Source organism: Coregonus clupeaformis, chromosome 1, assembly GCF_020615455.1.
Source record: "Coregonus clupeaformis isolate EN_2021a chromosome 1, ASM2061545v1, whole genome shotgun sequence".
NCBI lineage: Eukaryota > Metazoa > Chordata > Actinopteri > Salmoniformes > Salmonidae > Coregonus > Coregonus clupeaformis.
The window spans coordinates 19,067,182-19,093,996 of record NC_059192.1 but is presented as its reverse complement, the minus strand read 5'-3'; the positions used below and the strand labels follow the sequence as shown (position 1 = coordinate 19,093,996).

General features: G+C 41.4%; 1 protein-coding gene across 2 annotated transcripts in view; it reads right to left on the bottom strand.

Annotated features, from left to right (window-relative positions):
* Positions 1 to 2,472: 2,472 nt before the first annotated feature.
* grid1b (glutamate receptor, ionotropic, delta 1b) overlaps positions 2,473 to 26,815 on the bottom strand; it is a 401,577-nt gene continuing 377,234 nt past the window's right edge. Inside the window, exons 13-17 of one of the 2 annotated variants that reach the window (XM_045209114.1) lie at positions 17,268 to 17,463; positions 12,860 to 13,026; positions 7,685 to 7,925; positions 5,941 to 6,079; positions 2,473 to 3,288 (exon numbers count right to left, since the gene is read on the bottom strand). In XM_045209114.1, the coding sequence (XP_045065049.1) occupies positions 2,882 to 3,288; positions 5,941 to 6,079; positions 7,685 to 7,925; positions 12,860 to 13,026; positions 17,268 to 17,463 (1,150 nt within the window). In that variant the 3' untranslated portion in view covers positions 2,473 to 2,881. The remainder of the gene's footprint in view (positions 3,289 to 5,940; positions 6,080 to 7,684; positions 7,926 to 12,859; positions 13,027 to 17,267; positions 17,464 to 26,815) is intronic. The other variant, XM_041843476.2, reaches the window with a different exon arrangement.

Here is a 26,815-nt window from a genome sequence, read left to right as displayed (position 1 = left end):
TGTTCCCCAGTGATGGAGCGGCGTATCGGGCTGAGGGTGGTGAAACGTCTGGGCACGCTCATCTGGTGGTCGGAGACCTGGGGGAACACACACACACAACAGCAATATGAATGGCAGGCAGAAGTACAGATCAGGGCTGGGCAAATATCGTGGTGAGAGACAGAAGGCAGAAACGAGTTACCGGAGGGGCTGAAGATCGGAGAGTAGTCGAGGTCCAGAAGGCAGGTTGGGATAGACGGGGCAGTAGAACAAGGAGGCAGTCAAGAAAGGATCGGTATCACAAACAGGAGTCAGAGCGCAGACAGGCAGGTTACTGGTCCGGGTTTGAAGACGATCTGACAGGGCTTGGCTGAAAACCAGGGCTTGATATACTGGGAGAGGTAGTGGGGAAATGCAGTTCAGCTGGCAGAGTAATTAGAACAGAGTGAGGCAAGGTGAGGATGGTGAGTGGGAAATGCAGTGCAGCTGGCCAGGTAACAAGAGCAGAGCAGGGCAGGTGGAGCTAGTTAGGCTGAGTAGAGAGAGGGAGGTGAGCAGAGTGGAAGATAATTGAATGCAATTAATGTTGCTACCAGGGAGAGAGAGTGCTCATGACAGATATCAGTTGTTGGCACTATAAATGGTTTTCAAAGATCAGTGCTAATGTTTTCAAAATGTTTAAAAAGAAATGAATATAGGACCAACGGTTTATAGAACAAATGTATTGTGTGTGTTATCCATCGTCACATGCCCTATGAATCGAAGAAACAAACATATGTAAACCAAATGTCTTTATTAAAGATTAAGAAACTCCAAGCAGCATATTCATAAATTAAATGAGTCTCCCTAGATGTACTATTACAGACTGTATGATATGATAGCTTTTTTAAATAATATTTTCTTTAATCTTGTGATGTGGGCATTGATACAGTAAGGGGGGTACACAGTAAGGCAGTGAAACACACTACACCCTTACAATAATGTGGGACTTCCCTTTCACCACTGTTAGCGGATCAGAGGCACGGGTTGTATGCAGAACACAGTGTAAAATGAGATCACTTTGGTTCACATTAGTATTTACAGGTTTACAACCTCTCCAATTTCGTTTGAAAAGCATCAGCGGGAAAACGGGTGACGCGAAACACTTTGCGGTATGATACCTCTGTTTATTCTCATGACATCCCTTCCTTCTTGTTCTTTGCTTCCCTTCAATTGCTCTGCGGGGTGATTTGTCACATTTTCCAAGAGGTAAGGACAAACCGTTTTATTGGTATGAGATCAGCTATCAGTACTCCTGGTACACAATGTGTTGTGCATATAGGATGTGGCGGACGACAAAACAATCTGACATTCACTATCTCACTTCCTGGCAATGAGTTCTTCAGTATGACAGGCTAAAGGAAAGAAACAGAAAGTATACTAAGTAAAGTAGGACATAATTGCATTTTAATTGCACTTACGAAAGTCTTGGTAAAGTTTCGCAGTTCATCCTTAGTTGGAAATGTAATATGAACTGCTGCTCTGCAAAGTGCACAGGTTAATCGATGGGAAAATGCTGTTCGTTTTATGAACAGAGTTCCATCAGTATTTAGACAGTAGGATATGTCACCTGTACTGCTATTACACTGTAATAGTTCATAATTTTGATATCACTCCTTTATCTTCCATCTACCTTGGTGATAATTACTCCATTACAAATGATAAATGAGACATAACAATATTATATATCTACTTTTCTCCATCTGCAGTTGAAATTACTTTACTGCTCTGAAAGGAGACAAACTGTATACAATGTTTCAACAATAAATCCTTCAGTAAAAAATTTACACATATTTTTCTAAAATTAGCTTTTTTGTTGTTGTTAAAAATAACATTTTTCTGTTTTAAACATCCCTCCCACACAACTAAGGAAAAATATGGTATACATTGTCAGGGACATGATTCAGTCATGATTTCTGTCACTTAGAGCTTTCCTTTGAAAATTCTCCTAAAGTAAGCCTATCTAAGGTCTGGCCTTAGCAATGTGAGATGTTTGACTGATGTTATGCTGTACACGGCACCATTAGTACCACTAGGACCACCTTTGTTTGGTGTTTGGGGCTGACTGACACTAAATCTCCCTCTGCCTTTGACAACATAGGGCTGAAATTGAGCTCTATGAAATACCTTCCATTTAAAAAAATATGTAGAACTCATAAAAGACAATGTTTACTTCAGTTTCAGTCTTTATCAATGATTCACTAAGACTCTTAAGATGGAAGTTACAATCTATCTGCAATATTAAGCTGATCTACCCCCTAAAAAACAACAACTTTTAAGTAGGAAAACAAAAACACCTTGAAAAATGTATATGTCTTACAAACAAAATTAATCCATCTATTGGGAATATTCTCCTCTGATACTGCTGTATAGATATGGTTGTTGTTATAGTGGTGCATAACAGTTGGTGTTTCATATTATGTCTCTATGGTGCATGGCCATCTAAGAATGAACTGTGGAGAGACATCTTTTATTTCGGCACTTAGAAAACAATCACAATGAATTTGCGTCATTATTCATATAGAACAAAATTGACAAAGCCATTCAAACAGTCGTTTTTTTGTATCTTTTTTTTGTTGATATCTTTTTTTTTTTGTAACTCAACTCCAAAATGAGAATATTCAAAATACACTTTTACTTAACTTCGTTCTCTCAGTATTTACAAATATATACAAGTAACATTTGCTGTTCTTTTGACGACGTTGGTTGTTCAACAGGTAATAAAAATCTCATATTTCTCGTTTGTAGACTTTTCAGATTTTTTTTCTTCCGATTTTTTTTTCAACAATCCCCCAGAAAATCAGGTGAGGGGAAAGACATGATGTTGAGATGGCACCATTAGATGGATGTACTGTGGGTGGACTCAATGGCTTCTGGGATGGGTCCTCCGGGAACTCCCTGATATGACATTGGCATGGGCGTCTTGGCGGGACTCTGTCGGAACAGCCCCCCGTTGGGAGCTCTGTGTTTGCACTGAATGGAGGGGATGGTGGAGCTGCTGAGGGGGTGGTGGGGGAGGGTGCTGCCAGGGCCCTGAGCTAGTGTCCGACCCAGGCCCACCCCATGACCCTCCCCTGGGAGATAGGCGCTCACAGACAGGCCCGTGCCCGGGTAGTTCCGCACAGACTCCAGCTGCTGGCTGGGCTGCATGCTGCCGATGTCCAGCGCAGAGATCTCGATAGACGGGCCGGGGATCTGCTTGTGCGCCATGTCCTCGTCCATAAGACTGTTCATACGCCGATGCACCTGTTCCAGATTCACCTCCTTGTCCTAGAGTGTGAGAGAGAGAGAGGGGGAGGGAGGGACACAGAGGCTGAGATGGGCTGTTCCACAGTGGGGTTCTCAGGCTTTTCACCAGCTCCATATATTTACTTCCACTCTACCTTCCTTTTTTGAGGTAGATTGTTTCCCAAGCCTCTTTGATTGTTTCACTCAACATGCTGATTGGGTAATGTCCGTTTTAAGTGCCCAATTGGAATTGAGGAGACTCAATTACAGGTGTATAGAATGTGCACCTTGAAATCAAACTTGGCCAGTGGACATAGACAGTTTGATGTTTAGTAAAGGTTGTCAAATCTTTGACAGACGACACCAATACTGGAGCCAAACCACATCCTGACCTCTACTGACTTTTCTAGGTTGCCATGCAACCTTAGGCTTCTGCGAACCCACTCAAGCATTTGTGGACAGGAAAAGTAACCTAAGGATACGAGGCATTTCTGAGGCTACAGTAAGTGCAATGTAATGCATTACATGCCACATTAAGACGGTCATAAATGAACAACGCATTGCTGGATGCTACAGGAAATATAGTACATTGTAAAGTTGAAGTATTATATTAAGTGCCATATTAAGATGGCCATACATGTACAACTCATTGCTGATGCTACAGTATATTGTTGTAAAGTTGAGGTAATGTAGAGTGTTCTACCTCTCAATTAACTACCGATGTAGAATCGATTTGATATCAGATCAATATATTGAATACATCTGAGTGCTGAGGGTGACAGATACTGTGTCTTTGGATGACTGTGGTCACGCATACGGGTTAGAAGATAATTGACACTTGAGAGGTTGGTTGCTGACAAAATATGTTACATCAGGACATCTAGATAGAGGACAAGATGCTTTAGGGTAGCAGGAATCACTAGTCAATCGGGAGAAGAGTCCTGGCACTCGGAGGCTACTTTGTCGGCAGACACAGCTTGGCTCCAGTAGTGGTCTGACCAAACGATTATATTAGTTCAATTTTGAAGACGAAATCCATGTTGATCCTTATGTGCAGTACATATACAACACAATACATTGCAGAGGTTAAGATTCTACATATGGAGCACAAGCCCAACCAATGAAAATATGACATGTTTTGGAATGATGACAATCAGAAATGTGAATCTACGATGACGGGTGATGATTTGTTATTCTATGCTCGGCTACGACATGCTCTACACATTAAAGAAAGATTTGATTATATTGCACACTGGGAAATGAAGAACTCCTATATTTCAATCATCTTTATGTGATATTGGAGAGTAGGAACAAGCCTACATGCAATTTTAGGGAAACTCTCTAGTCTAGTGACTACCCTAATGCATTGGAAAGACTACGCAATAATAATGGATGTTATTTGGCAACATAGATGCAGAAATACTTTTAAAAACTCCTCTCATACTGCCAGACTGTATGTGTTAGAGCTTAGTCATTTAACCATCAGAAGACATGCACTTTCAATGGGATCAGTGTTGCATCAAACCGTGTAACTAAACTCCACTGTGATTCTGCAGCGCATCGACTACTCTTCCTCTTGTCAATATCAACTGTCTCTCAGAAGCACATTCTACCACAGCCTCCCAACTAAAAGCACAAAACGTGTCTTCTAGAGGAGGTCCTAAATGTTATGAAGCACACTTGATAAAAAGCCACTTAATCCATCTTGATAGATCAATGTCAAGTGTTATTACAGACAAACAACAGTGTTTCCCATATCAGCTTGAACCTTCCGGAATGTACAAATATGTATCTTGATATGATTTGTTCTGAAGACTTTATCAACAGAGACGTCGATTGTAGGAATTAATTTACGACAGTATCAATCCAGTATCATCAAAAACTCCAAAAGCTAATTAAAACATCTCAGCCAAGGCTATTGTTTTAGCAGACTGGCGCCTCATTAAAATATGTTTATAATCTCACCGCAATGGTGGCACACCTAAACAAATAGCTGCCTCAAATTAAACCACTGCATCGGTGTTTTAATAAGAGTGTGTTGATTTAATTTGAGAGGAAATAAAACCATGCTCTACAGTGTGAAAGCTTTTGTAATGCAAAAACAACTCTTAAAACAAAACTATAAAACCACTCTATCCATCCATGCTGAGCCTGACATTTGCTTGAATGACTCATCTAGGCTTGAGTAAGCTGTTTTCAAAATGGCCTCCGTAGGTCCTGTATTGTGGTTGTATTGTGTGTATTGTGGTATTGTGGCTGATCTCTGTATCCACTAACTGTGTCAAACTTTCCGAATGCATTTAGAGATATGTATGCATTTACAAAGGCTGTAATAAGGAGTCCTGCACCGCTTATAACAAGTGTTATAATGCACTGTCTATAGTATGAGGCACAATAAAACGTCATAATGAGGTAGTTCATAGAAAATGTCACTGAATTAACTTCCTCTTATTCCCCATACAATGTTTCTACGTGAGGGTGAGAGACAAGCCCTCGTCATGCATCCAACCACTACGAAGCAACTAACCAAAAAAGGGAGAAGGAACAGAATGTCAAAATAGGAGGATTGCCAATGATGGGAAAGATGGTGTTGTGGAGTTTTAGATCAAGATGGCCCCCCAAGCCCAGTCGGACAGAGCAGAGTGCCCCTTTAATGCAGCAGCACAAATCAGATCTTAGGCGCTCTATTCTGACCTGTGTCAATAGCTTCTGCTTCATCCCAGTCTCTTTCTCTCTCTGTCCAAATGTCCTTCCTCCCTTCCGATGAAGCAGTGGTAATGTCATTATATATCAATGGACCAGAAACCCTTGCCAGTCTGTAATCCTTAGTAACCTGCACGAGATCATAGAACAGTCAAGAATAAGAACGGATGGATGTCTACATTGACATATAATAGCAATAAGCTGTCACACAGTGAATTACTAGGGATTATAAACTGGGTTGTTCGAGCTCTGAATGCTGATTGGCTGACAGCTGTGGTATATCAGACCGTATACCACGGGTATGACAAAACATTTATTTTTACTGTTCTAATTACGTTGGTAACCAGTTAATAATAGCAACAAGGCACCTCTGGGGTTTGTGGTATATGGCCAATATACCACGACTAAGGGCTGTATCCAGGCACTCCGCGTTGCGCCGTGCATAAGAACAGCACTTAGCCGTGGTATATTGGCAAAATACCACACCCCCTCGTGCCTTATTGCTTAATTATGGACTGGGTTGAACAGATATAGTGGCTCTTATTGCTGTGGGGTGACAGACCCATGCAAGTGTCCAGTTTCTGCTCAAACTTGAGTTTAGAGATCCATGTCAAGCCTTAACTTGTCTCATGTCACATGCAGGGGGAGAGTAACTCATGTGAGAGGTCTTGATAGACATATAATTAGAAATTAGAATAGTAATTTAATAGGATCTCTATGTTGTTAGACATGTTGACATCATCGCAGTAACTTGAGTGGATTAAACTCCTAAGAAAGGCTTAAAGTGTTCTGGCAATGATGCATAAGGTGTCATCAGTGTAAATCAGCTTAGCAGGCACTTATCTGGTGAAAGTGTTACGAGAATCAATGAAAAGTGTTCTCTGTGGTAGGCAGTGTGAATGTGTTTACAGTTCAGGGTAAGGAACCTGTCTTGGTAATCAATGGGTTTTGAATATTTCAGGAATACTACATTTACGGGGAACTTAAAACAAAATCGATACTGACGTCTTCTCAGAAATGTCATATTTAATATTTGCCTGATTCAAATTGACATCAAATAGATAAATGGATTTATTCTGAAATAATAAATATCAAAAGGTGTTAAAATCTCCCTTTGAAAGTGTAATCCTCTGCTGATCGAGCAATCTGGACATAGTTCATTAATTTCCCTAAAGAGAATCTTGCTTAATTGAAATTGCCAAAACTTTGGCTCAGTTAAAAACGTTTTGACAAGGACTCAGTACAAAGTATGTGATTGAAAAATTAGCTGGGCTCATCAATGTTCAAAATCAGTTACATGTTAGTAAGAGATTTGTGAAAAATGCAGGAATTGCTTAAGGCAATTGGTTGGGCAGTTTGTTATCATGAAGGCAGCTAAAGGGTTTATTGATGTGATTAACATATATCAATGAATATGTTCAAATTCAAAGAGTTTCCGAAAAATACCAATAATCAAGATGGAAATATTAGTAAGAAAATGATAAAGGGGATTTGTCTTCATTTGTGAGCTGTGTGAGGTACATATACCATACAAAAACAGATGGATTTGGTTTCAGAGAATGGGAAGGTGATAGATAGGAGGGACCAAATTGTATTTCAATCTGAGCACAATCTACAACTGTGTGTTCTGCAGCTCCACTAAATCGGGGCTGTGGTCTGCAACTAGATCCTTAAAGTAGAGTGTGGTAGTGTCCTCCCCCTGCTGCCCTGGCCTCCGGGCTCTATGCTCGGTCACCTCTTTGGGCTGCTCTTGCCCGCAGCGGTTGCTGTTCCACCACATCTCCAGGCCGGCAACCAGGCAGGCCAGCAGCAGTCCTGCGGCCAGGACGCAGAAAACCCCGGCGAAGCTGTGTAGTTTCAGGGACCGCCCGTCTGGCGTGGCGTTGGAATGGCTGTTGAGGTCGCAGCGGCCCATACGCGGCCACCACTTCTGCTTCAGGATGTCCAGATCTCCTTTCTCCTGCAGCTCCAGGATCCTGCAATGAGGGGAAATATCTGGGTGTAAGAGGATCCTAAAGTCCTTATTCCTGAAATCCTTTGTGTAACAGCCTTCAAACTTAGTACAACAAGAGAGGAAGCTTTCCTGAAAACAGACTGTTGTACTAAGTTTGAAGGCTGTTAAACAAAGGATTTTAGAAATAAGGACTATAGGACCCTAGTTCCATTATAATTACCATTTGTATGCTATCATGGCACTAAAGGAACAATGAAAAATCTTCTGCAGATTAAAGCATTAATTTGTGACCATTCCCACAGCACAGGGGTTTTAGTGAGATTTGTTGAATTATGCCTGCGCAGTGAATTAAACCCCCACAGTAAACTTCATTAAACCTCAGCTTTTGTAGTCCTTCACAGACACAAATTAAATCCAAAATAAAACAAGAGTGAAGAACTGCTTAATTAAAAGAAAAGGAGCCATGGCGAGGAGGGAAAGACCATTATCAGAGTACCGCCCCTGTGGGCAAACAGTCATTTCTGAGATGAAAAGGAGCACATGGTGAATTTGTAAGGTTATGGATAGACGAGGGCGCGGAGGGAGGGAGGGCGGGAGGAGAATGGATGATGATGATGGGACAGGGGACGGTAGCAAGTAAGATGAATCTGTCTCTGTAGAGGAGATGACATCCTGGTTCAGCCTGTTATTACCCCTGAGCATCCCAGCTGTCCTCAAAGCACATTACCATCCCACCACCACTAATTCTGTTAGCCCAGGATTTCCCAGCCAGATATTCATCCAGGCCATCATGAGCAGAGATAAGGGGACAGTGTTCAGTTCAGTGTTGTGGGGATAGGCATTATATGGGATCTTCCATGGAAGGACCTCATTGCTTAAGCTCTGACCCCGCTCTTCCCCTGCATACTGAATGTGCACTCTGAAGGGATCAGGCGAAGAACACCTCGGAAGATTGGAGAAGATTTAAGTGTTCCACCGCATTGACCTCTGGTGATTTATCAAAGGTGTGGGTGTGTGGCTTCCATGAGCCCCAGATCAAACCTGATCTAAGCATGACTAGCTGGTTGACACTGGTTTTGCTTTGTAGAAAGATCATTGTCCCTATCCTAAGACCTGCATTTTAGTCACTAGAACGGCAATTCATTCTGGTTGTGGAGTTGGGATGGCCCTCATCGCAAACAACAGAAACTGTTTATTTTCACTGAGTTGAACAGAGTTAGATTTCTTAACTAAAAGATAGTGTGACTAAATATTTTGGGTTGTTTTCACGGATGCTTTGGAACTCTTATACCTGAGAAGAATCAATACAAGATATGTGGGAATGTAGTCAAGACTCAGGGATTTTGGGATTCATTTTGGGGATATCCTTGGCCAATATCCTTGTCCAATACACAGTTCTAATTGGTTACATGTGATTATGGAGAGATTTAGACAATCAGCATCTAAACTCTGCCGGCATCTGTTATCTTCGCAATGGGATCAATTTGCAATGGATAATACAAAGAAGAAAAAACTGCAACTAAAAGACCAAAGATTTTCAAACGTTTGAAGACATTGCCCAAGTATTTCAATCAAATATTAACCTTTTTCATGGAAGTAATTAGCATAATCATATTACCTCATATTGAATGATTCCTCTTTAACTCAGCTGGAACATAAAACGTGTTTATGATTGCAACCTGGGCTGATATAGTAAAAAAGTTTAACTTGCCTTAAGGATAAGTTGCAATGATCCCCTACTCTGTTATTCAAACACATCAAGTGTGGTTTAGTGAGAAGTAATACAAAATAATAGCATTATATGACCATATTCTAACTGTGCTACAATGTATTCGTCTGATAATATATAATTGTATGGGGAAACACCATGTAAATATACAGTGGGGAGAACAAGTATTTGATACACTGCCGATTTTGCAGGTTTTCATACTTACAAAGCATGTAGAGGTCTGCAATTTTTATCATAGGTACACTTTAACGGTGAGAGACGGAATCTAAAACAAAAATCCAGAAAATCACATTGTATGATTTTTAAGTAATTAATTTGCATTTTATTGTATGACATAAGTATTTGATCACCTACCAACCAGTAAGAATTCCGGCTCTCACAGACCTGTTAGTTTTTCTTTAAGAAGCCCTCCTGTTCTCCACTCATTACCTGTATTAACTGCACCTGTTTGAACTCGTTACCTGTATAAAAGACACCTGTCCACACACTCAATCAAACAGACTCCAACCTCTCCACAATGGCCAAGACCAGAGAGCTGTTTAAGGACATCAGGGATAAAATTGTAGACCTGCACAAGGCTGGGATGGCTACAGGACAATAGTCAATCAGCTTGGTGAGAAGGCAACAACTGTTGGCGCAATTATTAGAAAATGGAAGAAGTTCAAGATGACGGTCAATCACCCTCGGTCTGGGGCTCCATGCAAGATCTCACCTCGTGGGGCATCAATGATCATGAGGAAGGTGAGGGATCAGCCCAGAACTACACGGCAGGACCTGGTCAATGACCTGAAGAGAGCTGGGACCACAGTCTCAAAGAAAACCATTAGTAACACACTACGCCGTCATGGATTAAAATCCTGCAGCGCACGCAAGGTCCCCCTGCTCAAGCCAGTGCATGTTTGCCAATGACCATCTGGATGATCCAGAGGAGGAATGGGAGAAGGTCATGTGGTCTGATGAGACAGAAATAGAGCTTTTTGGTCTAAACTCCACTCGCCGTGTTTGGAGGAAGAAGAAGGATGAGTACAACCCCAAGAACACCATCCCAACCGTGAAGCATGGAGGTGGAAACATCATTCTTTGGGGATGCTTTTCTGCAAAGGGGACAAGACGACTGCACCGTATTGAGGGGAGGATGGATGGGGCCATGTATCGTGAGATCTTGGCCAACAACCTCCTTCCCTCAGTAAGAGCATTGAAGATGGGTCGTGGCTGGGTCTTCCAGCATGACAACGACCCGAAACACACATCCAGGGCAACTAAGGAGTGGCTCCGTAAGAAGCATCTCAAGGTCCTGGAGTGGCCTAGCCAGTCTCCAGACCTGAACCCAATAGAAAATCTTTGGAGGGAGCTGAAAGTCTGTATTGCCCAGCGACAGCTCCGAAACCTGAAGGATCTGGAGAAGGTCTGTATGGAGGAGTGGGCCAAAATCCCTGCTGCAGTGTGTGCAAACCTGGTCAAGACCTACAGGAAACGTATGATCTCTGTAATTGCAAACAAAGGTTTCTGTACCAAATATTAAGTTCTGCTTTTCTGATGTATCAAATACTTATGTCATGCAATAAAATGCAAATGAATTACTTAAAAATCATACAATGTGATTTTCTGGATTTTTGTTTTAGATTCCGTCTCTCACAGTTGAAGTGTACCTATGATACATATTACAGACCTCTACATGCTTTGTAAGTAGGAAAGCCTGCAAAATCGTCAGTGTATCAAATACTTGTTCTCCCCACTGTATATATATATACCATGCAGACAGCTTTGCATTAGAAGGGCATTAAAATCGTGCATTAAGCCTCTGTGAATGACAGCCTCAAAACTGTAGTAACTCCCCAGCTAACACATTCGGTTCCTTGGAAATTGTGGGAAAGTATGTTTTTGGTTTCACCTTGGTTGTGGGAACGAAGCCATACTTTCCCTGACCGGTAAAACTGAACGTTTTTTTAAACGTTCTGACAACAGAAGTGAACATTTTGCCGAACATAACTTCCTTAAAACTTTCACTGAATATTTCAATAAGACTTTTAATACCACTGCTAACTTATTTTGGTTTTATATTTATTGAACTCGAAGCACAGATAGGACACATGGAAATTAATTTCCTTAGGCATTAATCATTCAAAAACATTTATTTGTTATTGTGACACAACATCAGATGGATTTGAAACTATGATCTTCTGTTCTCGATCCGAGAAATGAGTCCACTGCGCCTCCAGGATGGAGCTAGCATGTCATGTTTGTTTTAAGCATACAAAGCTGTTCATTTTAGTCTATTCAAACAGACCCCATTTCAAAGAAAACAAGCACTCATTAAGATCAGGTGTGGCCAATTAGGATATCACACCTGAACACACTTAACAAGATAATCCCAGTCGATATTAGATAGAACGTCATGGCCCTGCCCGCCTGTGGGGAAAACAACCTGTTGTCTGCTTGTTTTAGTCAATTACAAAACTACATTTAAGAAAAGTACAACATGTCTAAAGATTACTTTTCAACATTTCCTGCTCCCGAACGTAGGGCTTTTGTAGAGCTTCCCTCATACCCCTTTTCATGACGGTGCTAGCAGCTACGTGAGTGAGTGCTACCGACCGGCTACCGACTGGAACGTTAAGCTAACCAAGAAACATATGTTTCTCAGAACATTATGTACTAGCTGGGTCTTAACCTTTATAAAGAGTATTTGTACTAATGCTTATACTACAAAGTGATTTTATAAAAACACTGTGGGCCTTTCGTTTCCCTCATCAAACTCCTCCTAAAATGGATGAGTATAACCACCGAATGACCTCTCAGCTAATTACGGCGCTCAATTCCCTCAGGCACCGTCAACCATCAGTGATTATATTTATGACTTTTATGAAGCAGAGAAAGTAATTAGGGATCAAAGTAGGTGTGCGTTAAACCATATGCACTTAAGACTTAGGATATTTCCCGAAGGAGATGGAAGGAAGAGATGGGGTGATGAAAGGAGAGGGAGAGGTGAGGAGTAGAAGATACTGTTTAGAACTGATGATAAAGTGATGGTATATCTATAATGCATAAATTTGTAATGAAACGAGGGAGTAGCACAAGGTTCCGAGGCCAGAATCGATCTTGCAAAGCCACACGTTACCTCTGCTCTAAGAAAGCTAGTTCCCTTTGGGGGAGTAATAATAATGCTTATCAACACCAGGGTCGTTACAATATAGATGTTGTATAATGAGGTTGGTGGTGTTGCTCACTTCTGGGAGAAGAGGTCTCTGTAGGGACTCCCATGCTGCATGGCGATGCCGTAGCCTTTGCTGCTCATGCTGTTTCCTGTGACGGTAATGGTGCAGTCATCGTCCGTCAGTGCGGCGTACTCCACCACAGCCATGTCCCACAGGAAGGCATACGGGCCCTTCTTTGCCTGAAAAGGAATGACAATCAGTGACCCAGCTAATGATCCAGATGCTATACATGCTGCCTATACGATGACATTGTTTTACATGATAGAACCTAAAGGATGATAAATGTCAATGTAGAGCCTGGAGAAGGCCTATACAGTGCATTCGGAAAGGTATTCAGACGCCTTTACTTTTTCCACATTTTATTACGTTACAGCCTTATTCTAAAATGGATTAAATAGTTTTTCCCCCCTCATCAATCTACACACAATACCCCACAATGACAAAACAAAAACAGGTTTTTAGAAATGTTTGCAAATTCATTAAATACAAAAAACTTAAATATTACATTTACATAAGTATTCAGACCCTTTACTCAGTACTTTGTTGAAGCACGTTTGGCAGCAATTACAGCATCGACTCTTCTTGGGTATGACCCTACAAGCTTGGCACACCTGTATTTAGGGAGTTTCTCCCATTCTACTCTGCAGATCCTCTCAAGCTCTGTCAGGTTGGATGGGGAGTGTTGCTGCACAGTTATTTTCAGGTCTCTCCAGAGATGTTCGATCGGGTTCAAGTCTGGGCTCTACTCAAGGACATTCAGAGACTTGTCCCAAAGCCACTCCTGCGTTGTCTTTGCTGTGTGCTTAGGGTCGTTGTCCTGTTGGAAGGTGAACCTTCGCCCCAGTCTGAGGTCCTGAGCGCTCTGGAGCAGGTTTTCATCAAGGATCTCTCTGTATTTTACTCTGCCACTGAAAAACATCCCCACAGCATGATGCTGTCACCACCATGCTTCACCGTAGGGATGGTGCCAGGTTTCTTCCAGACGTGACGCTTGGCATTCAGGCCAAAGAGTTCAATCTTGGTTTCATCAGACCAGAGAATCTTATTTATCATGGTCTGAGAGTCCTTTAGGTGCCTTTTGGCAAACTCCAAGCCGGCTAACATGTGCCTTTTACTGAGGAATGGTTTCCGTCTGGCCACTCTACCATAAAGGCCTGATTGGTGGAGTGCTGTAGAGATGGTTGTCCTTCTGGAAGGTTCTCCCATCTCCACAGAGGAACTCTGGAGCTCTGTCAGAGTGACCATCGGGTTCTTGGTCACCTCCCTGACCAAGGCCCTTCTCCCCCCGATTGCTCAGTTTGGCCGGACAACCAGCTCTAGGAAGAGTCTTGGTGGTTCCAAACTTCTTCCATTTAAGAACGATGGAGGCCACTGTGATCTTGAGGACTTTCAATGCTGCAGAAATTTTTTGGTACCCTTCCCCAGATCTGGGCCTCGACACAATCCTCTCGGAGCTCTACGGACAATTCCTTCAACCTCATGGCTTGGTTTTTGCTCTGACATGCACTTTCAACTTTGGGACCTTATATAGACAGGTGTGTGACTTTCCAAATCATGTCCAATCAATTGAATTTACCACAGGTGGACTCCAATCAAGTTGTAGAATTATCTCAAGGATGATCAATGGAAACAGGATGCACCTGAGTTTCATTTCGAGTCTCATAGCAAAAGGTCTGAATACTTATGTAAATAAGGTATTTAGTTTTAATACATTAGCAAAACATTCTAAAAATGTGTTTTCGCTTTGTCATTATGGGGTATTGTGTGTAGATTGATGAGGATTTTATTTTATTTTATACATTTTAGAATAAGCCTGTAACGTAACAATATTTGGTAAAAGGGAAGGTGTCTGAATACTTTCCGAATGCACTGTATGTGGGAACGACTGTGAATATAGTATCTAATGAATATGCAGAACCTTGGTAAAATAGAAGTACTTCAATCCATTTCCTGTATAGGTTTCTTTTCTAGGTTGATTCTAGGTTGATTCTCGTTGTAGACTGGGCTATTTGTTTACTTGCTCTTTTGATACAAAAACCTTTTAACTCAGAGAAAAAGGTATCTGACGTGTGTTTTGATGTTGTCTCCACGTAATTGCTACCTCTTATTGCACATCTTATGTTGTGAGTCCTCAATGGACTGACCCAGCAACATACTGCTACAAAGGCAGACATTGTCTGTTGACTAACACAAATACATCTGCCGTTCTGCTAAAAGGCTCAGTTGGCTGAGTTTGAGAAAAAAAGGCTTTGTTTTGCAGTATAAAGACTAAATGTGACAGGAAAACACAGCACCTCTGTTTCTCTCCTCTAGATTGTCAAAATGGCTGCTGGTAGCTAATTGAAATTGACTGCATTGGAGAAAATAAAATATAATGCAAGAATGCTAATTAAAATGTGTACACCTTCTCAAGAAACCAACACTCGATCCCACTGATGTCAACAACTACAGACCAGTATCCCTTCTTTCTTTTCTTTCCAAAACTATTGAGCGTGCCGTCTTTAGCCAACTCTCTTGCTATCTCTCTCAGAATGACCTTCTTGATCCAAACCAGTCAGGTTTCAGGACTGGTCATTCAACTGAGACTGCTCTTCTCTGTGTCACGGAGGCTCTCCGCACTGCTAAAGCTAACTCTCTCTCCTCTGCTCTTGTCCTTCTAGACCTGTCTGCTGCCTTTGATACTGTGAACCATCAGATCCTCCTCTCCACCCTCTCCGAGCTGGGCATCTCCGGCGCGGCTCACTCCTGGATTGCGTCCTACCTGACCGGTCGCTCCTACCAAGTGGCGTGGCGAAAGCTGTCTCCGCACCACGTGCTCTCACCACTGGTGTCCCCCAGGGCTCAGTTCTAGGCCCTCTCCTTTTCTCCCTATACACCAAGTCACTTGGCTCTGTCATATCCTCACATGGCCTCTCCTATCATTGCTACGCTGACGATACACAACTAATCTTCTCCTTTCCCCCTTCTGATAACCAGGTGGCGAATCGCATCTCTGCATGTCTGGCAGACATATCAGTATGGATGACGGATCACCACCTCAAGCTGAACCCTGGCAAGACGGAGCTGCTCTTCCTCCCGGGGAAGGACTGCCCGTTCCATGATCTCGCCATCACGGTTGACAACTCCGCTGTGTCCTCCTCCCAGAGTGCGAAGAGCCTAGGCGTGACCCTGGACAACACCCTGTCGTTCTCCGCCAACATCAAGGCGGTGACCCGCTCCTGCAGGTTCATGCTCTACAACATTCGAGAGTACGACCCTGCCTTACACAGGAAGCGGCACAGGTCCTAATCCAGGCACTTGTCATCTCCCGTCTGGACTACTGCAACTCGCTGTTGGCTGGCCTCCCTGCCTGTGCCATTAAACCCCTACAACTCATCCAGAATGCCGCAGCCCGTCTGGTGTTCAACCTTCCCAAGTTCTCTCCGTCACCCCCCTCCTCCGCACACTCCACTGGCTTCCAGTTGAAGCTCGCATCCGCTACAAGACCATGGTGCTTGCCTATGGAGCAGTGAGGGGAACGGCACCTCTGTACCTTCGGGCTCTGATCAGTCCCTACACCCAAACGAGGGCATTGCGTTCATCCACCTCTGGCCTGCTGGCTCCCCTTCCTCTGCGGAAGCATAGTTCCCGCTCAGCCCAGTCAAAACTGTTCGCTGCTCTGGCACCCCAATGGTGGAACAAGCTCCCTCACGACGCCAGGACAGCGGAGTCACTCACCACCTTCCGGAGACATTTGAAACCCCACCTCTTTAAGGAATACCTGGGATAGGATAAAGTAATCCCCCCCCAAAAAAAAATTGTAAAGTGGTTATCCCACTGGCTATAGGGTGAACGCACCAATTGGTGAGTCGCTCTGGATAAGAGCGTCTGCTAAATGACGTAAATGTGCCCCTGAGCAAGGCACTTAACCCTAATTGCTCCTGTAAGTCGCTCTGGATAACAGCGTCTGCTAAATGACTAAAATGTAAATGTAATGTAATGTACACAGACCGAATTCGAAGACATATGTCATATTACGTCTTAGCATATTGGCAGGCAAAGTACTGTTCTTCCTTAGCTATTTATTACAGGCAGTTTATGAGATTAACCAGTGTAATTGGTACAAATGTCACAAAACAGCATTTGCAGTTTATTCAGACTGATAGATAGTCAAAGACAATGTTGAATTTGCCTGTCTAATTGGTTTTAAATACTGTGGAGCTACAGGCACACTATTGAGCGAGAACAGTATGACTCCATACTGTTGAATTACAGTGAAACGACAATGGAAAGATTGATTATTAGGTTTTTTCGCCAAATATTAAACCGTTTTCTCTTTTCGTCGACATCCACAGTAGCTAAGCAAAACAACCTAAAGTGATTGCCAGCCTGTACTCTGGAATCCTCTCTGTATATACCTGTCTTGTCTTTGTTAACATACCTTGCGGATGCCCTCTGAGGGACTGGACACAGAGTAATCACGGCCGTTGTTCTTACTGATGGTCCTCCACAGCTCTGCGAATGTGCTGTCCTGCTCCAGAGGGTTGGTGCCCTTGTTCTTGAAGTAGTCGTAGACGGCTGAGTCTCTCACGGTGCCGTAGGACACGTCCATCTGCCTGGACAGGTCCTGGAATGTCCTGTCAAGACATACATTTACATTTTAGTCATTTAGCAGACGCTCTTATCCAGAGCGACTTACAGTTAGTGAGTGCATACATCATTTTATTTAATTTTTTTCATACTGGCCCCCCGTGGGAATCAAACCCACAACCCTGGCGTTGCAAACGCCATGCTCTACCAACTGAGCTTTTTCCCTGCCGGCCATTCCCTCCCCTACCCTGGATGACGCTGGGGCAATTGTGCGCCGCCCCATGGGTCTCCCGGTCGCGGCCAGCTACGACAGAGCCTGGATTAGAACCAGGATCTCTAGTGCCTTAGTCCACTGCGCCACTCGGGAGGACAAGACATACAGAGAAATACATCAAGTCAAGTGTATAACAAGACAGATACTGTATGTACAGTAAAGAATACTGTTAAATGTACTTTGGGTGCTTTGTACATGGGTGTAATTTGTAGATGGGTGTAATTTACACATTTCTGTTATCGTGTGTGACCACAGATTATACATTATATTGACCAGATACTCAAGTGGCTGCTCTAACAATGAAAATAAATGTCTTCAAAAACGGAAGGCAGTTAGCCTGGGTACCAGTCTCTTTAGCGAATCCAGTCCCTGTACTCCATGTCACGTGCCAAAGACTCTTTGGCAATGACAAGGAGTGGCAAGGAGTGGAATGTTAGCTAAAGAGACAGGTACTCAGACTAGAAGGCAGTCGGGAGGAGGCAAGATCAGGTGGGACCATTCTAGCCAATGAGAGGGCAGATACGCTTGTGAACAACAGGCACAACACTGACATAAAGTGTTTTTTCTGAAAGTTGCCGGGATGTCACATGTCCTATTTATGTCAGTACACTCGTAACAACCTAATCATTATGAAACGTATATTCGATCAAATAAGCCACGTGGCAAATAAGCCATTACATATTTTGTTAAATACATTTTGAAAACTTTATATTCATGTCCAGCACCACCCCAACATCAACATATGTGAAAATGGCGCATTTCTATGATTTGTAGTAAAAAAGATAGAGGGAGATGTGTTTTCAATGACATCATCAACCAATTAGTAGACAATTAGTAGGCAATGCCTACTCATAATTGGTTAAAATCACACGACGCACACTAACGATATCATTGGAAACACTTATTTTCCTCTATCTTTCTTACTACAAAACATAGAAACTCTCCATTTTAAAATATGTTGATGTTGGTGTGGTGCTGGAAATGATGATTATGAAGTAGAACATTTTAGAACATTTCCTTTAACCAAATTTGATACTCTCTCATTGACCTTCATACAAAAACTCCTAGCTTGGTGAACGGAAAAAACGCCACCTGCTGGAGAAGACAGATTTTGGGCCCAATTATCCCTCTCGCTTCGCCTCTTCCTCTCTGGTGTGACTCACAAATGTAAGTCAATTACTATAGCTCATGCCTTGGGCCAATCAATGTAATTTTGTAAATGCCGGATCTCTATGGCAAGTTTAATCAAAATCGGGCCAGTGCTGTCTGAGATATCACGTGTGATTAACGTACGAACGAACAGACGGATGGAGACCGATCCACAGTCTCTCCACAATGTCATCATTGGGGACAACAAATCTATTTTGTAACAGTGCAAATTGAGGATAGTCCTATATAGATGTCAGATGTATGCTCTCAGTGTGAGACAGCTCCAGTCTGACAGGTGGACCAGCTGTTACATAGCAGTGCTCTGTTTAAACACTCGCTGTGTCATAACATATAAACAGTCCAGGGGAAATGAGGGCACCATTTTTTATGGGCATCTCTAGACAGGAAATAATGATGCTGATGAGTTGTTTGCTTATTAGTCAGTAAACACCCGAGGAAGCACAGGAAATAACTTAAGAGTAAAGCTACATTGTTTTAACATTAATGGTGGGGAAGTCTGACTTTTAATCAAAACCTACTCATAAAGAACTGAATATCTTTTGTGCTGGATCAGATCAGGGCATCAAAAAAAAAAATGAAATTACACACACCTCAGTTCTCAAAAAGAGTGAGAAAAGCGGCTTTCATGCAATAAAGAAATTAGCAACACAAACCTCTAAATTTACAGAACAATCAAAGAGTGTCTAGAGCACGTCATGAATGATCTTACTTTATCCTGTAGAGCAATCTACACCCAAACCTTTCTTATAGTCGCCTTTCTATAAGGTGACATGCAACGTCAAAACATACTTTATAATCAGTTTTATAAAAGAGTGCTAACAATTCTAAATGAACTTGTTAACCAAAGGGAGTATTCACTAAGCTCGCAAGGAGTTTGGGCATAACTCGAAGCCTTGTGAGAAGCATTGTGATGCCTTGAAAGGTGTCTGATTCGAGTGTGCGATTTAATTAAGCTATTCATTACCAGCGACTGTTTTAGATTATATACTTTGTTACTTCGTTAGCAAAACGTGCCAGAGTAATGAAAAGGAGGTGGCATGGCGAATGAATTGTACATCAGTTCGAAGATACACTACCGGTCAAAAGTTTAAGAACACCTACTCATTCAAGGGTTTTTCTTTATTTTTACTATTTTCTACATTGTAGACATCAAAACATCAAAACTATGAAATAACACATATGGAATCATCTAGTAACCAAAAAAGTGATAAACCAATCAAAATATATTTTATATTTGAGATTCTTCAAATAGCCACCATTTGCCTTGATGACAGCTTTGCACACTCTTGGCATTCTCTAAACCAGCTTCACCTGGAATGCTTTTCCAACGGTCTTGAAGGACTTCCCACATATGCTGAGCACTTGTTGGCTGCTTTTCCTTCACTCTGCCATCCGACTCATCCCAAACCATCTCAATTTGGTTGAGGTCGGGGGATTGTGGAGGTCAAGTCATCTGATGCAGCAGTCCATCACTCTCCTTCTTGGTAAAATAGCCCTTACACAGCCTGGAGGTGTGTTGGGTCATTGTCCTGTTGAAAATCAAATGATAGTCCCACTAAGCCCAAATCCGATAGGATGGCGTATCGCTGCAGAATGCTGTGGTAGCCATGTTGGTTAAGTGTGCCTTGAATTCTAAATAAATCACAGACAGTGTCACCAGCAAAGCACCCTCACACCATAACACCTCCTCCTCCATGCTTTACGGTGGGAAATACACATGCGGAGATCATCCGTTCACCCACACCGTGTCTCACAAAGACACGGCGGTTGGAACCAAAAATCTCACATTTGGACTCCAGACCAAAGGACAAATTTACACCGGTCTAATGTCCATTGCTCGTGTTTCTTGGCCCAAGCAAGTCTCTTCTTCTTATTGGTGTCCTTTAGTAGTGGTTTCTTTGCAGCAATTTGACCATGAAGGCCTGATTCACACAGTCTCCTCTGAACAGTTGATGTTGAGATGTGTCTGTTACTTGAACTCTGTGAAGCATTTATTTGGGCTGCAATTTCTGAGGCTGGTAACTGTAATGAACTTATCCTCTGCAGCAGAGATAGGTAACTCTGGGTCTTCCATTCCTGTGGCGGTCTTCATGAGAGCCAGTTTCATCATAGCGCTTGATGGTTTTTGCGACTGCACTTGAAGGAACGTTCAAAGTTCTTGAAATGTTCCGTATTGACTGACCTTCATGTCTTAAAGTAATGATGGTCTGTCATTTCATAAAATGGACTTGGTCATCTACCAAATAGGGCTATCTACCTTGTCACAACAAAACTGATTGCCTCAAATGCATTAAGATTCCACAAATTAACTTTTAAGAAGGCACACCTGTTAATTGAAATGCATTCCAGGTGACTACCTCATGAAGCTGGTTGAGAGAATGCCAAGAGTGTGCAAAGCTGTCATCAAGGCAAAGGGTGGCTATTTGAAGAATCTCAAATATAAAATATATTTTGATTTGTTTAACACTTTTTTGGTTCCTACATGATTCCATATGTGTTATTTCATAGTTTTGATGTCTTCAATATTATTCTACAATGTAGACAATAGTAAAAATAAAGAAAAACCCTTGAATGAGTAGGTGTTCTAAAATGTTTGACTGGTAGTGTGTATACAGTTGAAGTCGGAAGTTTACATACACCTTAGCCAAATACATTTAAACTCAGTTTTTCACAATTCCTGACATTTAATCCTAGTAAAGATTCCCTGTCTTAGGTCAGTTAGGATCACCACTTTATTTTAAGAATGTGAAATGTCAGAATAATAGTAGAGAGAATGATTTATTTCAGCTTTTATTTCTTTCACCACATTCCCAGTGGGTCAGAAGTTTACATACACTCAATTAGTATTTGGTAGCATTGCCTTTAAATTGTTTTAACTTGGGTCAAATGTTTCGGGTAGCCTTCCACAAGCTTCCCACAATAAGTTGGGTGAATTTTGGCCCATTCCTCCTGACAGAGCTGGTGTAACTGAATCAGGTTTGTAGGCCTCCCTGCTCGCACATGCTTTTTCAGTTCTGCCCACACATTTTCTATAGGATGAGGTCAGGGCCACTCCAATACCTTGACTTTGTTGTCCTTAAGCCATTTTGCCACAACTTTGGAAGTATGCTTGGGGTCATTGTCCATTTGGAAGACCCATTTGCGACCAAGCTTTAACTTCCTGACTGATGTCTTGCGATGTTGCTTCAATATATCCACCAAATTTTCCTTCCTCATGATGCCATCTATTTTGTGAAGTGCACCAGTCCCTCCTGCAGCAAAGCACCCCCACAGCATGATGCTGCCACCCCCGTGCTTCACGGTTGGGATGGTGTTCTTCTGCTTGCAAGCCGCCCCCTTTTTCCTCCAAACATAACAATGGTCATTATGGCCAAACAGTTCTTTTTTGGTTTCATCAGCCCAGAGGATATTTCTCCAAAAAGTAAGATCTTTGTCCCCATGTGCAGTTGCAAACCGTAGTCTGGCTTTTTTATGGTGGTTTTGGAGCAGTGGCTTCTTCCTTGCTGAGCGGCCTTTCAGGTTATGTCGATATAGGACTTGTTTTACTGTGGATATATATACTTTTGTACCTGTTTCCTCCAGCATCTTCACAACGTCCTTTGCTGTTGTTCTGGGATTGATTTGCACTTTTCGCACCAAAGTACGTTCATCTCTAGGAGACAGAACGCGTCTCCTTCCTGAGCAGTATGACAGCTGCGTGGTCCCATGGTGTTTATACTTGTGTACTATTGTTTGTACAGATGAACATGGTGCCTTCAGGCGTTTGGAAATTGCTCCCAAGGATGAACCAGACTTGTGGAGGTCTACAATTTATTTTCTGAGGTCTTGGTTGATTTCTTTTGATTTTCCCATGATGTCAAGCAAAGAGGCACTGGATTTGAAGGTAGGCCTTGAAATACATCCACAGGTACACCTCCAATTGACTCAAATGATGTCAATTAGCCTATCAGAAGCTTCTAAAGCCATGACATCATTTTCTGGAATTTTCCAAGCTGTTTTAAGACACAGTCAACTTAGTGTATGTAAACTCCTGACCCACTGGAATTGGGATACAGTGAATTATAACTGAATTAATCTGTCTGTAAACAATTGTTGGAAAAATTACTTGTGTCATGCACAACGTAGATGTCCTAACCGACTTGCCAAAACTATAGTTTGTTAACAAGAAATTTGTGGAGTGGTTGAAAAACGAGTTTTAATGACTCCAACCTAAGTGTATGTAAACTTCAGATTTCAACTGTATATATATATATATATATATATATATATATATATATATATATATATATATATATATATATTTGTATATCAGCAATGACACATGGCTACCACTGGGATGGTCACCACAGCACTCAGCAGTCTATCTATGCTATGACAAGTTCCCAGTGAGCAGTGCATACAATCATTAGTTTGACAGTTTAGCAAACTGCCTGTATGTCTGGAAAATGCTCAAACTGAAATGGTTTTAGAGGGCATCCCTGCCGCAAACTTCACCTGTTGCTTACAATACCCTGGTTTAGAAGAAGAATGAATGCCAATTTGTAATAAAACGGTTATGTTTTTCACACATTACACCGGTTTTAAGGTCTCTGCACTGGCTGCCTGTGAGTTTTATAATTAATTTTAAGATTCTTCTATTGGTTTTTAAATTAATCCATGATTGTGCAACCCAATACATGTCAGATCCTTTAAGTTATGTACCAAGTATGTCCCTCAGGTCCTCTGGCACTGGCCTTTTAACTATCCCAAAGCCTAGGACCAAGAGGCATGGAGAGGCAAAATATATTTTTAGCTTTGCATTTTCTTAGGGTGTTTTTTAGTCATTCAGTTTGTGTCATTCTTTTGTTTTTTATCTTATGGTTGTTGTGAATATTTCAGCTTTTATTTTCATTGTTTTTTTATTCGTTTTTTCCTGTAAAGCACATTGTTGCATTCCATGTCTGAAATGTGCTGTATAAATATAGCTTAATTTACTTTGATTTGATTCATAGCTGCTATATCATATCTGATTAAAGGCACATGTTTGGTTTCCATTTTGGACAGCTTTAATTGAGGTACATCATAACTGATGGACACGTGGTCATAGGGTCTCATACACCTGGACGCAATATGTTCATACTTTTACATCAACCGACGCTTCAAGGGATTCAGTGACAACCGTTAGATGTGTTGCATTGAGCAGCAGATGCATCTCTTTTTTGGGGTGAGTGGATTCACAATAGGTTCAAATTAAACATGTCTATTTGACTATCCTCATTCAAGCAAATTAAAGCTAATAGCACATGTCAGGTAGTCTATTGAATTAGGCTCTTTGGCCTTGCCTGTCAGTCTTTGTTGGCTAGTATACTCTATATGAGTAGATTTTTTACTTGAAAATCAGAATCTTCCTAAATACTAAACCCTGTTATGGGTGTTATGGTATTCCAGAACTATAAATATAAAAGTCTCACATATTGAATGAATGTAAAGTATTTATTTAGTGGGTATGCGTTATATGGACAGTACATTAGGTCAAACATTGACCATTTAAATTATTTAAGATTACCTCAGTGGAAACTTGAAATGCTGTACCTTTTCCTTACACTGCCCTGGCCTCAATAGGACTGTAAGCACAGTTGCATTTACACCAACTCAATTGGGGGAAAAAATGAAAAAGTTCACGGATACTTTAATGCCCTTGCCCAATAGCAGATGACAGAAAGACACACCCCATAATGCACCTTCAAGAAGTAAGTAACAAAAGCTGTAAGCTGCAAGTAACTTCCTGATTTTACTCTGTTATCCAGACCCGTGTACATTGCTTTGTTTATTCCAGGGTCCATGTCTGGGCCACTTGAAGTACAGTGAAAAAAAAAAGAAAAGAGAAAAGCTCAATAAAGCAGTGTGATGGTAGCTGTACTGTTATTTGTGAATCTGGGATAGTGTTAGAAAAGCATAATAACCCTGTGGATCAGAGATCAATTCCAATCACTGTCACTGATTGCTCTCATTTGGCCACATCAATACATCCTTTTATGCTATGGTCGATATGTGTGCGTTTTCACAGAATTGATGGTGGAGGATAATAGCAGCATGGTGACTGCTTGGGGGAAGGCAATAGCACCCAGATTTCGTCCGTGTAGAATACAGAGGGATATACACTGCCTTCAGAAAGTATTAATACGCCTTGACTTATTCCACATTTTCTTGTGTTACAGCCTGAATTCAAAATTGATTAAATGTATTTTTTTCCCTCACCCATCTACACACACTACCCAATAATGACAAAATGAAAACATGTTATTAGACATTTTTTGAAGTTTATTGAAAATACAGAAATATCTCATTTACGTAAGTATTCACACCCTTTAGTCAATACTTTGTAGAAGCATCTTTGGCAGCGATTACAGATGTGTGTCTTTCTGGGTAAGTCTATAAAAGCTTTCCTCACCTGGATTGTGCAACATTTGCCCATTATTCTTTTCCAAATTCTTTAAGCTCTGTCAAATTGGTTGTTGATCATTGCAGACAACCATTTTCAGGTCTTGCCATAGATTTTCAAGTAGATTTAAGTCAAAACTGTAACTCGGCCATTCAGAAACATTCACTGTCTTCTTGATAAGCAACTCCAGTGTAGATTTGGCCTTGTGTTTTAGGTTATTGTCCTGCTGAAAGGTGAATTCTTCGCCCAGTATCTGTTGGGAAGCAGACTGAACCAGGTTTTCCTCTAGGATTTTGTGTTTAGCTCCATTCCATTAATTTTTTATCCTGAAAAACTCCCCATTCCTTAACGATTATAAGCACACCCATAACATGATGCAGCCACCACTATGCTTGAAAATATTGAGTGTTACTCAGTAATGTGTTGTATTGGATTTGCCCCAAACTCAACACTTTGTATTCAGGACAAAAAGTGAATTGCTTAGCCACATTTTTTTCAGTATTACTTTAGTGCCTTGTTGCAACAGGATGAATATTTTTGAATATTTGTTTCTGTACAGGCTTCCTTCTTTCCATTTTGTCAATTAGATCTTAGGTTTTCTCCTATCACAGCCATTAAACTCTGTAACTGTTTTAAAGTTACCATTGGCCTCATGGTGAAATCCCTGAGCGATATCCCCTTCCTCTCTGACAGCTGAGTTAGGAAGGACACCTGTATCTTTGTAGTGACTTGGTGTATATTCAATGTCTGTTTTTTTTTTTACCCATTTACCAATAGGTGCCCTTCTTTGCGAGGCACTGGAAACCTCCCTGGTCTTTGTGGTTGAATCTGTGTTTGAATTTCACTGCTTGACTGAGGGACCTTACATGTGTGGGGTACAGAGATGAGGTACTGAAAAATCATGTTAAACACTATTATTGTACACAGAGTGAGTCCATGCAACTTATTATGTGACTTGTTAAGCACATTTTTACTCCTGAACTTATTTAACCCTCTAGAGTCTAAGGCCCGTCTAAGCCGGGGGAGGGGGATTCTAAGCTAACATATGAAAATATTTTCAGATGGTCATACGAAGGATCATTTAGCTATTTGATTTGGAATTTTAAGACCCCTTAAGGTTGAATTTGGCATTACTGCTATTAGCCAATATAAACACATTGAATAACAGATTCACTACATGGAACAACAATATCAAAAGGAAGTTTGTTCTGAAGTGTCTGTCCTATGTCTGAGAGATATAAGAAAGATCAGGAAACTGTTTTAAAATGTTTTGATCCCCTTATATTAGGCACTAAACTATCTCCATGTATACAGTTCTTTCGGAAAGTATTCAGACCCTTTGACTTTTTCCACATTTTGTTACGTTACAGCATTATTCTAAAATTGATTAAATAAAATCCTCATCAATACCCCATAATGACAAAGTAAAAAAATATTTAAAAAAATACCTTATTTACATAAGTATTCAGACCCTTTGCTATGAGACTCAAAATTGAGCTCAGATGCATCCTGTTTCCATTTATCATCCTAGAGA